The sequence below is a fragment of the Ischnura elegans genome (assembly GCF_921293095.1).
Source record: "Ischnura elegans chromosome 13 unlocalized genomic scaffold, ioIscEleg1.1 SUPER_13_unloc_2, whole genome shotgun sequence".
In the NCBI taxonomy this organism is placed as follows: domain Eukaryota; kingdom Metazoa; phylum Arthropoda; class Insecta; order Odonata; family Coenagrionidae; genus Ischnura; species Ischnura elegans.
In genome coordinates, this window is record NW_025791658.1 from 5,940,689 (window position 1) to 5,958,697 (window position 18,009).

An 18,009-nucleotide genomic window follows, 5' to 3' on the forward strand; every position below is an offset into this window, starting at 1 on the left:
GTAAACAGGCCTTTACACCCTATTATGACCGAGTGGATACATTTGAGCCAAAAAAAACCCATTATAACCCATTTAACAATGTTGTTTCGAAGTCAGGGGCGCAGCTAAGAATTAAGACTAGGGGGGATTTTAGGAGCAAGTAATACTTATGTTTGCATATTTTACTCAAAATACCTTATTCTTTCCCAGTTTATTTATTAATATTTTTATGAAGCATTTGGGAGTGTATTAGAAAATTAATTTAGACGAAAAATAAGAAAATTGCAGTTGTTCAACAATTTCTACGCTGTTATGGGACACTAGCTTCAACAAATTTGTGAATACCTATCTACACTTTTCCTATGATGAGTTTGGAAAGTACCATGAATATTAACGGTATCAGGTTAAAGAATTACAGTAACATTTTGGCAAAAGATCAGTATAAAACACACCGTTACATTGAATTCAAAGGAACAGTAGGAAGGCTTCAAATTGATTTGCTAGTTTGGGTCAAAATGAGCCATCCGGACATGGCAGTTATAAGTGATGAGAAAAAATAGAAAAAAATAATAATATCAGTCTTAACTCTTGCACAGTAATAAACCGAACTGAATAGTTAAAAGTCATGAAATATAAGTCTACAAGTTTTCTTCCTTTAAAAATAATCAGCATAAATACATTCACTTTCGGGTGAAATTGACCCAGCTTAGAATTCTTGTGTTAACCCATTTTATAACCCAATGTTGCTTCGTAGTCAGGGGCGCAGCTAAGAATTAAGGCTAGGGGGGATTTTAAGGCCGTATCACACTAGCGACTGCGACCGCGATTTCGGCTGCGGCTGCGACTGCACCCCATCACACATTGTGACCGACGCCACGATCGCGCATGCGCACGTATGAACGTTTCTGCTTGTGGCTTGTTTGTTTACGAAAGCCCAAAGAATGGATGGAGAGCAGCAATTGTTGAAATTGTTCCTAAAATATGTTAAAACGTACTTCATTATTAGTCACCTGTGTACTCGGGTCCAATATCTAATAGGCTGGGCTTCCATCTTCACTTTAAAAATCCGAAATTATCTCAGCGTTATCTCAAAACCTTCTTGAACTTCCCTCGCTACGGTAACCAAAACAAACACGTCTGCCGCAAGCGCGCGAGATTGAAATAGAGCTCTCTGATTGGCTGCGACTGCGACTACGACTGCCTCGCTCTGATTGGCCGACGGGCCAGTCGCAGCCGCAGTCGCGGTCGCAGCGGCGGTCGCAGTCGCTAGTGTGATACGGCCTTTAGAAGCAAGTAATACTTAGGAGTGTGGGGGTAGTGCATACCCGCCAGGATAATCGGCATTTGCGGGGGCCGTTCTCCGGAAAAATTTGAAGAATAATGGTTCAAAATGGTGAGTTTTACGGCTTTCTGAGGGATATTTGATTAACACTAACACAATTATATATGTAATACCGATCCAAACAAGTAAAATGGATTAAACCTAAAACTTTCTCTGAGCTCTGGGGGGGGGGGGTTTATCCCCCAAAATCCCCACCCCCTCGCTGCGCCACTGTTCGAAGTAACATAAAAACTCTATCTAACACTATCTAACTCTAGAAAAGAAAGGATAAAAAGCAATTTGGATGATTAAATCCGAAATGAGGATATGTACTTAACTCCTTCCTATTCGATAAATTTTCCAAATATCGTGCTCCTATTCCCTATGTCTTTTTTCTGTGGTTCTCTTTCAAATGGTAGGTAATCAAATGATATTTTGTAATTTCTTATAAACGGAGAACCGTGAAATAAAGAGCGATTATTAACCATGGAGAACACAGCTATCCCTATACTCGAATGAAATCATTTTAATCCTTCCAATGCATCATGCTTCACGAAATATGAATTATTTATGTATACAATCATCATAACAGATAATAGCCCAGTCAACACAACAATTATGGCCACAATGTGGGCACACTGTGGCCGTACTGTGGCAAGGCATTATGGCCATAGTGGGTTGCCATTATGGCGCCATAATGGTTTTGACCCCCGGCCACACTGTGGCCAAAGTGTGGCTAGCCATAATGTGGCTTTAGTGTGGATAGCCACACTATGGCCACATTTTGGCTAGCCACAATGCTCCACTGCTAATATATTAATATTTATACATATAATAATTCCTTTTTACTAGTATTATTATGCCTCCTTCAATCCTAGCTATGCCCATCAATGCAAAAATAATGATTTTTTGGAAATTTAGATGCGAACCAAAAGTTTTAATTTACCATCGATTTAAATAATAAATACGTTAAAATGCCCTCTGGTTGGCACCCCATACCCCAAGTAGCACTTTGCGATATAGAGTATCAGAAAGGTAAATGCAAATAAAAGTTCCTACTTAGTAAATGATGTTTGTAAGTACTTTATTATTGCAGTAAATTCACCATAAATAACATAACATAACCATTAATGATCGCCTAGGTTAGCCACTAAAAAAACATAACAACGTTGCAGATAAGCTAATATTACAATATTGCCTTGGATTTGAGACAGTAACATGTTACACATCCACCTCAAGTTATTTTAGCTAGGCTTGTGGACCAATCTGTAACAGGTAAAATCACATATTTAGTCATTACAACATTTACGGTAGTCTATCTAATCTTCCCCACATTTCAACGTCACAGTACTCACGGAAAGACGCCGAAATAGATTAAATCAATAAATAATGTGGAAGCCTTTAATACATATTATTCTTTCTTTAACACACTTTCTTTATATCAATGAAATCAACCAACTCTCATTTTGATAACTCATCAACAAGTCTGCATCTATAGCAACCGTAAACAAACTTTATCATCTGTGGCAGCTGTGGCTTTCCAAAGTGTGGCCATAGTTGCATATGTGTTTGGCAAGCCACACTATGGCTTGCCACATGGCAACCACAGTCTGGCCATAGTATGGCAAGCTGTGGCTAGCCATAGCCATAGTTGCCACAGGTAAACCACAGTTCGGCCACACTGTGGCCATAATTGTTGTGTTGACTGGGTAGAAATTGAAACAAAGAGACAGAAACATAAATACAGGACGATGACACAGTGTGACGTGGAGATGGAATGAAGGCCGAAAACACATGGAAAATTTTCACCTGAACCGGGAATCGTACCACGGACCTTCTGCTATCCGGGCAGAGGCTCAGACCACCGAGCTATCAATCTTATCTCAAGTGTTTTTGGCAGTGGTTTATGCAACCAATTCCCCCAAGATCTAGCCCTATGAGTTGGCCAAGAGATGGCTCTGGGCGTAGGTCCCGCCAGGAACGAAGAATTCAACGCACACAGAAGAAGAAATGGAATTAAAGATGGTCAGAATCACACAAACAGTACGATTTATGTATACTATGTATGTTTTAACATTTTTAAGCTTTCAAATTAATTATTTTCTTCCTCTAAATAGTGCTAAAATTATGAAAATCCGATGAAGAGTCGTCTTCATCGGATACACTCTTCTTTGCGTGGTTTGGCGTCGAAAGTTCATGACGAGCTAGACTCGTCATTGTAGAGCAAAGGGGTTATCCCATTATAACCTAATGTTGCTTCGAAGTAACACCAAAAATCTGTCAATTTTCAGCTCTATTCAGGAAAGAGGGTGCACCGGGTAACTTCAGTGATATCTCAACGTATCACAGCGATTAAATTCAATGCAGATATCACTTGACACTCTTGTTTTATTCTCAATGTCCTATTTTACATCCACTTCAAGATGGCTCTCTCCATAACAATCCATTATTTATCTCTCATCACCATAGCATCGTCTCAAACAAAGAAATAAAAGAAATCAAAATGAAAACAATTATGCTCACAAATAAACAAAACAAACAACAAATGAACTTAAAAACAGAAAATAAACTAAACATATACAAAAGTCATAAAAACACATGCATCAAGTTTTACACTTCTTTGATGTTTTCTGCGAAAAAAATTAATCGGACCCAAAAACAAAAGGATATTTGCATTTTAATGCAAGACTACACCGGCCTTATTATTTCCACGTGAATCCTCTTTGTAAAAAGGGGATTATTGCACCTAAACGTATACAAAGAAAACTGTGTCTTCCTGAAAATACTTCGCCAAAATAGTCATTCGACGTGTGTCTCCGTCAAACAGTGGCAGTTGAACGAAGAGGGAAGCTAGCCTCCGAAACGGCTACACATGCACGCGGCATTAATACCAGTGATTGCGTCGTCAGATCCCCTTTGATTTCGCGGCAAGTTCTGCCAAAATTTCAATCGAAATACCACAAATAAACCCATTTTCTGACCGCAGTGGAGGTGAATTTGAGCCTTTAGGGACATACGAGGTGGTCTGAAAAGTTTCTGACCTCAACGTGAAGATGGCAACACTAGTAAATAAAAGCTATGAAATTTAATTGTTTATTTGTTTACTGTTACTAACCAAAGTTTTGAGCAGGTTGAGCAATTCAACTATTTAATAATTTGTCTTTATTATACAAGCGAATTTAGGACAGCATTGTCCTCTCTTACAATTAACTTGTTAGACATTCACAAACATCCATGCCCTGGATGGTAGTCAAGCCACTCAGGCGGGATTCGAACCCGCGACCTCAAGGTTAGCAGTCGGAGACTTTACCCCGGTGCCACCGAGGCCGGCAGTACGTTGGAGGAAAACGGATACAGTAGTAAGGACATCAGGAAGAGAATAGCATTAGCGGAGGAGGCGTTCATGAGCAGGAAGGAGCTTCTGAGAGGATCGTTGTGTAAGAGTTTAAAGAAAAGGTTAGTGAAGAGTTTGGTTTGGAGTGTAGCTCTCTACGGTGCGGAAACGTGGACTCTGAGGAAAGAAGACGAGAGAAGATTGGAGGCGTTCGAGATGTGGGTATGGAGAAGAATGGAGAGGGTGAAATGGACGGAGAGGAAAAGGAACGACGAAGTGCTGGACATGGTTGGCGAGGAGAGAAAGCTTTTAGATGAGATACGCAGGAGACAGAAGGTTTGGATGGAGTTAGTGCTTAGCGGTGAGGGGATGTTGAAAATGGTGTTGGAGGGTAGAATGTTGGGGAAACGAGGGAGGGGAAGGAAAAGAATAGGATTTTTAGATAGATTGAAAGAGAGTAGGCCTTACTGTGAGTTAAAGAAGGCAGTGCTGGAAGGAAAGGGAGGCTCCCAGATCACCTCTTTAGTACTCCATGGAAACCTACCTTAATCGGTAGAATACTATAATAATAAAAACCAAAGTTTCAGCCATTTTGGACGCGCAGTTTTTATGTAACAGTCATTTTAGTGAGTTGATGTGAGTGATTTTGTGATAATGGACAAACTCGAGTATCGAGCTGTCATTAAATATTTGTTTCTGAAAGGTAAAACGCCTACTCAAATCAAGGATGAGTTGGATTCTGTGTATGGAGACTCTTCACCATCATTTACAACAGTGAAGTTTTGGGCAGCTGAATTGAAACGTGGCCGTAAGAGCTTGGGAGACGATGAACGTTCGGGACGTCGAAAAACTGCAACTACAGACGAATATATCGCCAAAATTCACCAAATAGTGCTAGAAGACCGCCGAATTAAAGTGAGAGAGATAGCAGAGGTCATGAACATATCAAAAGAACGTGTTTGTAACATCTTACATCAACATTTAGGAATGAGAAAGCTGTCCGCGCGTTGGGTGCCGCGTTTGCTCACGTTAGAGCAAAAACTTGTTCGAATGAACATTTCCAACGCTCTATTGGCGAAGTTTAAACGCAATAAATCCGAGTTTTGGCGCCGACTAATTACTGTTGATGAAACTTGGATACACCACCATACGCCCGAAGCGAAAATACAGTCCAAACAGTGGACTGCACTGGGGGAACCGGCTCCAAAAAAAGCTAAAACTGTTTTTTCGGCTGGGAAAGTGATGGCGACAGTTTTTTGGGATAGTCATGGAGTTATTTTAATCGATTATCTTGCAAAAGTAAAAACCATTACACGAAAATACTACGCATCATTACTTGACAAGCTGAAGGCAGAACTTGCGGAAAATCGGCCACATTTGCAGAAAAAGAAAATCCTGTTTCACCAAGACAACGCACCTCTCACTCCACCAAGACAACGCAGTCTCACACCTCAGCGATTGCAATAGCTAAAATCCACGAATAACGGTTTGAACTGCTTGACCATCCACCTTACTCGCCAGATCTAGCCCCAAGTGACTTCTTTCTGTTCCCCAATCTAAAAATTGCTCTCGGAGGACAGAGATTTTCATCCAATGAAGAGGCAATCACCTTCGTAGACAATTATTTTGCACAGAAAAGCGCCGAGTACTATTTGGACGGGTTGCAGAGATGGGAGCATCGCTGGGAGAAGTGCATAGAATTAAAAGGAGACTATGTTGAAAAATTAAAAAAAATTCAGAATTTTTTTTTTTTTTTTTTTGGGGTTGAAAACTTTTCAGACCACCCTAAAACCGTCATAGTGAATCCCGAATTATAATTTTAGCAATTATATAGCATGAAAATTTTCAATTTATAGTAATAGAACGACCAATCATTTTTTGTTAAAATTATTTCAACAATTAAGTGACTTTTTATTATAGTTGTTCATGGTCTAGAAGTCATTTAAGAAGACTCCATTGCTAAAATTGATTACATATATCCATCAAATAAAATTTTAATCAGAAGGATGAGCTTGAAACGTGATACAAGTTTTCCAACGTCCAGTTTAATGCCACTTAGCAGAAGTCGTAAATCACCGCGTTCGCAAACCTCAAGTCTGTTTCTCTGCTTGGGAATAAGCTGAGTGACTGCACTAAAACCACGTTCCACCAAATACGAAGTCGGAAAGGCAAGGAGTTTTTTTTTAACCACCATCCATAATGCAGGATAACGATTGAAAATTTCGTGATTTCGCTGCAAGTTCTGCCAGAATTTCAATCGAAATCTCAATTTCACAATATCTCCGGAGGGTGACGATTAAGACCAAATGAACTGGCCTGCATTACGTTGGTTGGGTAGAGGAAGCGGAGGAGCCCTAAGGTGCAGCCACCTCCACGTGGTGGGCCCTCGGTTGCTTAGCTAGCTTCTCTGGATAGGTGAGCGAAAAGCAGCACATTTCCTAGATCATACCAAAAATAAACCCATTTTCTGACCGCAGGGGAGGTGAATTTGACCCTAGAGGGACATCGAACCGCCATAGTTAATCCCGAATGACAGTTACCATCTTCAGTGATACCCTATTACACGAAAATGTGGTCAATACAGTCGACGGTGGCATAAAAGATCAAACTCTCATCCTAGTGACTACCCTTGACAACTTCAGACATAATTTACACGTTTTTGACTGAAAAACATATCTATTTTGCGTCATTTATCGCATGCATGGCGTATATTTAATTTCGAGGTTTTGATTCTCGTCATATTTTATGTACTTACTTGTTTCTCGGCATATTTTAGGTCAATATGATTCACGTAACATATATATATTTTGTTTCTCGTTATACATTATTTATTATCTTGTTATTGCGCCACACTAAATTGGCAATAATTGCTGTACGTGGGCTTTTGAAATAAATAAATTAAATGAATAAATAAATAAAAATAATAAATAAATAAATACATAAACAATTAAATAAAGAAAATGAGAAGGCGTGTTGCGGATTGCCTACCCCACAAAACTACTTTCGGGGACAAGATAAAAGGTCATTTTCTCGTTAATTAGAAGCAATAGAGCTGATGTAATTAGTTCAAAATATCAAGAAAAGACCAATGTTATACACCATTGAAAAAATGAGTGCTTGCTAAAACCAAATTTAAATTAGTTACATTTTTAACGTTTTTCTCTAACAATTTCGAAATTTCAAGACAAAATGGCAAACAGAAGATATTAACCGATTTTGAAAAAAATCATATCTCTAATACCCACCCGGGTACGCAACTTTTGCCTGGGATTACGATTCGATCCTAAAAAAAGTGGCAGTCTAAGTCTCTTGGACCCCGCTCAGAGGGTCTACATCTACATCTATAAAATACCCCGCAAGCCGCCTAAAAGGCGTGTGGCAGTGGGTGTTAGGACACCTGCCGAGGTTGGTACTAGCGTTTATTAAAGTCCTTTATGGTTCGGGGGAAAAACGAATTCCCATTTCTATCCGTTCGGCAAAACATCTCTCTTAATTTATCGCTTCTATCGGACCTGGAAATATAGTGTAGCTCTAGTATTATGTTCTCTGTGTCGCTCTTAAAGATATCCATTCTCAATTGTTCAAGCAATCTAAGCCTAGCGCGCAGCCTCCGAGTCTCCAATGGCTCCCAGACTAATTCGCTTAACATCTGGGTAACGCAGTCTGTACGCCCGTAGCTGTTTTTGACGAACCGCGCAGCCTTCCTTTGTATATTATTCAGTTCGCGGATTAAGTCTTTCTGCACGGGATCCCATACGCTCGCTGCATATTCAAGGTGCGGTTGGACGAGATTTGGACCAATTTCATACCGCATTGGAAAAAAGTAGTGCTTGATGAAACAAAATTTAAATTATTTTCACATTTCTAACGTTTTTCGTTTCAAAATTCGAAATTTCGAGACAAAATGGCGAACGAATCATATCTGTAATACCCGCTCGGGTACGCAACTTTTGCCGGGTATTACGATTCGCTCAGTGGCGGCTGGTGGTAATTTATCTAGGGTGTGCATTAAAGCAGATATGGGATGATTTAAATATATTACGTAAATCCTAATCCATGAGCATCATATTTCGTCGTAATAGAATACATAGCAAACAAAACATATCACTGGTACACTCTACCCTTAAAATAGCATGAACAGAAATAATATTAGCATGCATTAATTATTCTAAACACACCTTTACAAGTGATGGTAGATGAAATTCATTCTCCTTTCCTTACACCCTATGAGGAAGTAGTGTAAAAACGGCCATACAGATGACTCTGTTGTAGACGGACTAGGATCAAACCGACCTTGACTAGGATCCTGGGCGCAGGTAGTGTAGGTGGCGGCTACACCACTACACTACCTGCGAGTCACTCCCCAAAAATATGCGCAAAATATATATATATAAATAAAAATGTTGTCCGTCATCCCCACACGCATCTCTCCTGGTCCCCACACATTGTTTATCGCATGATTCCATCTTTAATCAATGTTTCAAAGTTTCAATCATTGCCTCCCTGTTACCCACTGACTGGCCCCTCAATCTCCACACCCTCGAATTGGCGTGCATCTGGCATTTGCAAGCCAACAAGCACCCGGGTCTGAATGTATCTTGTTGAGTTAGCCCCGCCCCAATACACCCCTCCCCTCTTCCCCCCACCTTTTCCCTTTTTCCAGCACACTCCTTCCCCACTCATTCTCTCCTTGGCTGATGAAGTAGCTACAACTACGAAAGTCTTCCAGTTATATTTTTCGTGTGAGTGTTTCTTTTTTTGTGTCTATGTTTAGTGACTGTGATTTGAACCTTCATATTATGTGCTACGTTGCATCCCATTTCTACAAAACATTGAATATATAAATAAAAAATATATAAATTTACAAGTAAATATGATGGGATCGTAGGGTTGGTATGAAGGGGTGTGGAGGGGTATGGTTGGAATGGAGGTTTTACGATGTGAAGAGGTTCACTATATAGAGGTTTTACGGCATTATTATAGCTAGCCACAGCTTGCCGTATTATGGCCCGACTGTGTTTGCCATCCGGCAAGCCATAGTTTCGCTTGCCAAAAATTAAATACCCACTCGATTATAATTATACATCTACTAATCAAAGAGTTTTTTCAATCGCCTACACCGAAAATGTAGGAAAATAACGGAAAAATAAAGCGATAAGTTCGCATTTGTAGCCGCGGGGCGCATGCCAGATCGTCCCAATCCATCGACATGCAGTTATCTATGAAGAGTGGTAGTGGTGGGGGCTGCTGGTGCTATGACGCGTCTAAGTGTGTGCCTTGTGGAAGTCTTGGGACGCCGCCCGAGCATGCGCAGAACGACGTATCTAGTGAGATGACATCGCTGCGCCGGCCGGCGGACGTATAATCTTGGTGTGTTGCAGAATACCTTGTTTTGGTGACCAGTTGAATTATTGTGTGTAAATTGTTTTTAATGAAAAATGGGCCTAGTTACAGTTGAGTTCATAGAGGTAATGATTGTTTGTGTTTTTGCTTTAGTGATTGTTTTGTGTATTAGTGAGTCAAAATGGTCCATATATTTCCTTAAAAACTCACTGAAGCACACAAACTTTTCAAAGATTTGGACCCCCCAATTTGGAGTTTGCCCCCCCCCCCCAGCATTTGACTCACGAGCCGCCACTGGGTGGGCCATTGTTGAGCGTTTGCTCAGTGGAGGCGTAAATCATATCTGGTTTATATGACGACTCGGTAGCTTAACTGGAGATAGCATTTGACCTGAACGTGTTGAATGCTGGTACGAATCCCGAATGGTATTTTACTCTTTGGAATAGGGTAGTTTCCTTCATCAAAGAAAACGAAAGGCATTGATTGCGATTCGTTACCCACCATTAGTGTATTCATAATATACAAATTATTTGGTTTTAGAAATCCCAATTTAGACGAATGGCAATGGTTAATTTTAACCGCATTTGAAAAGGGCCAGATTGGCGCCCATGTGATGTCACTCCACGTGACGTCACAGGGACCTAGTTTCTATACGAGTAGATAGGAGTTTTACATCGTCTGAGATTACCAATGCATATATGAGGCTCAGAGCTCAAGGAAACATGTCTTAATAATCACCTACTTATTAAAATTGACTAAAGTCGGAAAGTTTTCTTCGTTTGCTAAGGTATTAGTAATCCTTTTTTAAGCCCTGCACTACCAGCTAGCATGGTACTCTGCTACCTGTCAGCATCCTGCGTCGTATCAGCGCTCAGAACCTCGCCCCAAGGTCACCTCACTTGTGGCAGAGGGAACCAGAACGACGTCACACGGGAGTTTTCCCGGCATTCATACTTAGCCGTCGCGTTTTCGCGCACTTGAAAATTTACACTTTTCATTTAATCGCGAAAAATAGATATCGTTATTAAAAAATCTAAAAGCGTGAAATACGTACTCCAGGAGTAATAATCTTTCCATTTAGGCAATTTAAAAAAATAATAGGAAACCACCCTACTATCGCACTAGAATGGACTTTATTCCAATACAGGATAAGTGAAGGTTTTTATTAATGGACACCTTACCGATGATGTTGGCTTCTTTCGCACTGGCGCAGTCCACCTCGTCAGCACAATCTCCAAATGGACAGTTGACCAATCCGTCGTTGACCAGTGACCTGGAGATGCACAGGCCATACCCACAGTGGAATAGGCTCTCGGGAACACGACGGCCATCGCATTCTGCGGGAAAGAGTACACAAATGGACTGATCATAATGAAAAAGCTGACTCCCGATTATGCGGCTGCGAATTATCCGGGTTGCGGATTATCCGTGCATGATTTACACTCTCGCTCAATTTTTTCCGCAATCTTTATTTTAAAAAAATTAAATCGGACACAATATCATCGGAATGACTGCATTAAGTAATGCTAGGATAACCGGGCTTATTATTTCCGTTAGAATCCCCTTCGTAAAACGGAAGCAATAACACGCTAGCTGCATTCACGGGAGCACCGTGTTCCCGTTTTCCAAGCCTCGCAGTGCGTGACCGCGCTCAGTGATCACGGATACATCTCGCGCAGCAGTTTTAACCCGGGAAACTTTACGAGACACGACTACGTGGCGTGGTACCTGATAGTGTAGTTTCCGACGTCGAGCAGTGGCTTTGAAGCATTCGAAAGCACGAAAAGCGACGGAGCGGTAGTCAATGGATACTATCTGCATACGAATTAGATACGGAGGATTCTGTGCCGTCTGGGATTCGTGCAAACCACTTTTCTTTTCTTTTTTTGACGGGTATCCCGCAGCAGTTTTAACCCGGGAAACTTGTACGAGACACGACTACGTGGTGTGGTACCTGAAAGTGTTGTTTCAGACGTCGCGAAGTGGTTTTGAAGCATTTTTCCTCTTTTCTGTATCCGCGATCACGCAGCCACGGATGTGTGGTTTTCGAAACCAGGCCTATGTTCCCATAAGAAAGTTCAATTTTCTTATAGGAAAATAAACGTTTCCTATGGGAACATAAAAGTTAGAACATATAGGAATATAGAATTTTCTTACACGAATGTTCCCATAGGTAGTCTTCCTTTGATATAATATTATATAAACGTTTCCTATGGGAACATAAACGTTTCCTATGGGAGCATAGAAGTTTCTTATAGGAACCTTCCGGTAAGAAAATTCTATATTCCTATACGAAAGTTCTTACACGAATGTTCCCATAGGAAAGTTTTCCTTTTATATAAAATTATATAAAAGTTTCCTATGGGAACATAAACGTTTCCTATGGGAACAGAAGTTTCTTATAGGAACATAAAAGTTTCCTATAGGGACATAAAAGTTTCCTATAGGAAGATTCCTGTAAGAAAATTGTATATTCCTATACGAAAGTTCTTAAACGAATGTTCCCATAGGAAAGTTTTCCTTTTATATAAAATTATATAAACGTTTCCTATGGGAACAGAAGTTTCTTATAGGAACATAAAAGTTTCCTATGGGAACATAAAAGTTAGAACATATAGGAATATAGAATTTTCTTACACTAATGTTCCCACAGCAAGTCCTCCTTTTATATAAAATTATATAAAAGTTTCCTATGGGAACATAAACGTTTCCTATGGGAACAGAAGTTTCTTATAGGAACATAAAAGTTTCCCATAGAAACATAAAAGTTTCCAATAGGGACATAAAAGTTTCCTATAGGGACATAAAAGTTTCCTATAGGAACATTCCTGTAAGAAAATTCTATATTCCTATACGAAAGTTCTTAAACGAATGTTCCCACAGGAAAGTTTTCCTTTTATATAAAATTATATAAACGTTTCCTATGGGAACAGAAGTTTCTTATAGGAGCATAAAAGTTTCCTATGGGAACATAAAAGTTAGAACATATAGGAATATAGAATTTTCTTACACGAATGTTCCCATAGGAAGTCCTCCTTTTATATAAAATTATATAAAAGTTTCCTATGGGAACATAAACGTTTCCTATGGGAACAGAAGTTTCTTATAGGAACATAAAAGTTTCCCAAAGAAACATAAAAGTTTCCTATAGGGACATAAAAGTTTCCTATAGGGACATAAAAGTTTCCTATAGGAACATTCCTGTAAGAAAATTCTATATTCCTATACGAAAGTTCTTAAACGAATGTTCCCACAGGAAAGTTTTCCTTTTATATAAAATTATATAAACGTTTCCTATGGGAACAGAAGTTTCTTATAGGAGCATAAAAGTTTCCTATGGGAACATAAAAGTTAGAACATATAGGAATATAGAATTTTCTTACACGAATGTTCCCATAGGAAGTCCTCCTTTTATATAAAATTATATAAAAGTTTCCTATGGGAACATAAACGTTTCCTATGGGAACAGAAGTTTCTTATAGGAACATAAAAGTTTCCCATAGAAACATAAAAGTTTCCTATAGGGACATAAAAGTTTCCTATAGGGACATAAAAGTTTCCTATAGGAACATTCCTGTAAGAAAATTCTATATTCCTATACGAAAGTTCTTAAACGAATGTTCCCACAGGAAAGTTTTCCTTTTATATAAAATTATATAAACGTTTCCTATGGGAACAGAAGTTTCTTATAGGAGCATAAAAGTTTCCTATGGGAACATAAAAGTTAGAACATATAGGAATATAGAATTTTCTTACACGAATGTTCCCATAGGAAGTCCTCCTTTCATATAAAATTATATAAATGTTTCCTATGGGAACATAAACGTTTCCTATGGGAACAGAAGTTTCTTATAGGAACATAAAAGTTTCCCATAGAAACATAAAAGTTTCCTATAGGGACATAAAAGTTTCCTATAGGGACATAAAAGTTTCCTATAGGAACATTCCTGTAAGAAAATTCTATATTCCTATACGAAAGTTCTTAAACGAATGTTCCCACAGGAAAGTTTTCCTTTTATATAAAATTATATAAACGTTTCCTATGGGAACAGAAGTTTCTTATAGGAGCATAAAAGTTTCCTATGGGAACATAAAAGTTAGAACATATAGGAATATAGAATTTTCTTACACGAATGTTCCCATAGGAAGTCCTCCTTTCATATAAAATTATATAAATGTTTCCTATGGGAACATAAACGTTTCCTATGGGAACATAAAAGTTTCTTATAGGAACATTCCTGTAAGAAAATTCTATATTCCTATAGGAAAGTTCTTACACGAATGTTCCCATATGAAAGTTTTACTTTTATATAAAATTATATAAAAGTTTCCTATGGGAACATAAAAGTTTCCTATGGGAACATAAACGTTTCCTATGGGAACATAAGTTTCTTATAGGAACATAAAAGTTTCCTATGGGAACATAAAAGTTAGAACATATAGGAATATAGAATTTTCTTACACGAATGTTCCCACAGCAAGTCCTCCTTTCATATAAATTTTTATATAAATGTTTCCTATGGGAACATAAAAGTTTCTTATAGGAACATTCCTGTAAGAAAATTCTATATTCCTATAGGAAAGTTCTTACACGAATGTTCCCACAGGAAAGTTTTCCTTTTATATAAAATTATATAAACGTTTCCTATGGGAACAGAAGTTTCTTATAGGAGCATAAAAGTTTCCTATGGGAACATAAAAGTTAGAACATATAGGAATATAGAATTTTCTTACACGAATGTTCCCATAGGAAGTCCTCCTTTTATATAAAATTATATAAAAGTTTCCTATGGGAACATAAACGTTTCCTATGGGAACAGAAGTTTCTTATAGGAACATAAAAGTTTCCTATGGGAACATAAAAGTTAGAACATATAGGAATATAGAATTTTCTTACACGAATGTTCCCACAGCAAGTCCTCCTTTCATATAAATTTTTATATAAATGTTTCCTATGGGAACATAAAAGTTTCTTATAGGAACATTCCTGTAAGAAAATTCTATATTCCTATAGGAAAGTTCTTACACGAATGTTCCCACAGGAAAGTTTTCCTTTTATATAAAATTATATAAACGTTTCCTATGGGAACAGAAGTTTCTTATAGGAGCATAAACGTTTCCTATGGGAACATAAAAGTTAGAACATATAGGAATATAGAATTTTCTTACACGAATGTTCCCATAGGAAGTCCTCCTTTTATATAAAATTATATAAAAGTTTCCTATGGGAACATAAACGTTTCCTATGGGAACAGAAGTTTCTTATAGGAACATAAAAGTTTCCCATAGAAACATAAAAGTTTCCTATAGGGACATAAAAGTTTCCTATAGGGACATAAAAGTTTCCTATAGGAACATTCCTGTAAGAAAATTCTATATTCCTATACGAAAGTTCTTAAACGAATGTTCCCACAGGAAAGTTTTCCTTTTATATAAAATTATATAAACGTTTCCTATGGGAACAGAAGTTTCTTATAGGAGCATAAAAGTTTCCTATGGGAACATAAAAGTTAGAACATATAGGAATATAGAATTTTCTTACACGAATGTTCCCATAGGAAGTCCTCCTTTCATATAAAATTATATAAATGTTTCCTATGGGAACATAAACGTTTCCTATGGGAACAGAAGTTTCTTATAGGAACATAAAAGTTTCCCATAGAAACATAAAAGTTTCCTATAGGGACATAAAAGTTTCCTATAGGGACATAAAAGTTTCCTATAGGAACATTCCTGTAAGAAAATTCTATATTCCTATACGAAAGTTCTTAAACGAATGTTCCCACAGGAAAGTTTTCCTTTTATATAAAATTATATAAACGTTTCCTATGGGAACAGAAGTTTCTTATAGGAGCATAAAAGTTTCCTATGGGAACATAAAAGTTAGAACATATAGGAATATAGAATTTTCTTACACGAATGTTCCCATAGGAAGTCCTCCTTTCATATAAAATTATATAAATGTTTCCTATGGGAACATAAACGTTTCCTATGGGAACATAAAAGTTTCTTATAGGAACATTCCTGTAAGAAAATTCTATATTCCTATAGGAAAGTTCTTACACGAATGTTCCCATATGAAAGTTTTACTTTTATATAAAATTATATAAAAGTTTCCTATGGGAACATAAAAGTTTCCTATGGGAACATAAACGTTTCCTATGGGAACATAAGTTTCTTATAGGAACATAAAAGTTTCCTATGGGAACATAAAAGTTAGAACATATAGGAATATAGAATTTTCTTACACGAATGTTCCCACAGCAAGTCCTCCTTTCATATAAATTTTTATATAAATGTTTCCTATGGGAACATAAAAGTTTCTTATAGGAACATTCCTGTAAGAAAATTCTATATTCCTATAGGAAAGTTCTTACACGAATGTTCCCATATGAAAGTTTTACTTTTATATAAAATTATATAAAAGTTTCCTATGGGAACATAAACGTTTCCTATGGGAACAGAAGTTTCTTATAGGAACATAAAAGTTTCCTATAGGGACATAAAAGTTTCCTATAGGGACATAAAAGTTTCGTATAGGGACATAAAAGTTTCCTAAAGGAACATTAAATTTTCCTACAGGAAAAAATGTTTCCCATTGTAAAATTTGTATGGGAAACAGAATCCTACAGAGATTTTCACCAGGGTATCTCCGCATCGCGTTGAAAGATGTCGATTCTCACCTTGGTACGCGGTGTAGACAACCTTGAGGTTGACGTCTTCGTTCTGCCTGAGCATCCGATTGGAGATGTGCAGTCGCGTCTTGATCTCCCCTTTGTGGTCCACTTCCGCAGCATCCGATACGAGGGACTGGTAAGGGTTCGGCGCATCCCAGAAGAGAGACGAGAGCACGCCCTGATCGGGCTTTGTCGGAGGCAAAGGGTCTGCAAATGGCGGAGGAAGAGTCTCGTTCTCATCAACCTGAAAAAAGAACACGCGTTCGTTACTATCAACACTACCCTTAGCAAAAAAGCTGCTGGATTTTAACTGTTACTGTTGGATTTTAACAGTTACTGTTGGATTTTAACGCTTACTGTTGTGTTTTCTACAATTACTGTTGGATTTCAACAATTACTGTTGGACTTAAGCAGTTACTGTTGGGTTTCATCAGTCACTGTTGGATTTTCTACGGTTACTGTTGAGTTTCAACAGTTACTATAGAATTTTCTACAGTTACTGTTGGATTCAACGGTGGTTCTAATTAACAGTTGAATATTTCAACAGTTTTTTCACTAAGGTTAGTAGCGCCGCGGCGGTCATTTTGACAGTTTTTGAATTTCAAAAGGTCTTCTCTCCCTTCGCGATGGTAAAAAATTGTCGATATTTCGTGACTTTTAACGAATTTTTGCCATCCGACCGAATGCCATTTTTTTAGATTATGGGTTGCATGTATTATGAAACAATTGCCGATATTCCTAAAAGCACCAGAGTGGTCATTTTGACCGGCAGTATTGATGTTCTGCATATAACCAGTGCCCTTTTAAATCACACTTTCTTCTAGCATTATGCTTAGCAGTCACGTTTACGGATTGAATTCACAACCGACTTTCTTCATGCTTCAATTAAATTTCTCTTTTTAGTGCAATGCAGCTGTACATACCATAAGATCTTTGCATAGACTACCCCAGAGGTTAGTTTCAAGTTTTCCTGGATATCACACAATTACTTATACCACTTCAGACTCAATGACTTCTTTCTTACAGAGCGCGACCCGGAGTAAAATGAGTAAAATTTCACCCTGGTGAAGTAAAATTTCAGTAAATAGACCAAAGGATGAAGTTCGCCATTAAAAAATATTTGACTTAGCCGGGATTCGAACCCGGATCTCCCGATTGCCGGTCAGGCGTGGCTTGACCTGAGATGAATGCTGTAGACGCAGTACTTTTCCCTGGGTTCAGCTAAACACTACATGAAGTTGACAAAACGGCTAATTTTATGGTGCGCGGAATCATGTATTGCACACGCGTGTCTTGATTTTTGAATTTTTCATAAAACCAAAAATAAATCAGAATTGAGAATAAAATTTCCTTAA

The 18,009-nt window shown here is 38.1% G+C and overlaps 1 protein-coding gene across 1 annotated transcript in view; it reads right to left on the reverse strand.

Moving 5' to 3' along the window:
• The window catches only part of LOC124172737, a 55,806-nt gene that overhangs the window by 597 nt on the left and 37,200 nt on the right, over positions 1–18,009 (reverse strand). The window contains exons 5-6 of the mRNA XM_046552208.1: positions 16,661–16,898; positions 11,159–11,314 (exon numbers count right to left, since the gene is read on the reverse strand). Of these exons, the coding sequence (XP_046408164.1) occupies positions 11,159–11,314; positions 16,661–16,898 (394 nt within the window). The remainder of the gene's footprint in view (positions 1–11,158; positions 11,315–16,660; positions 16,899–18,009) is intronic.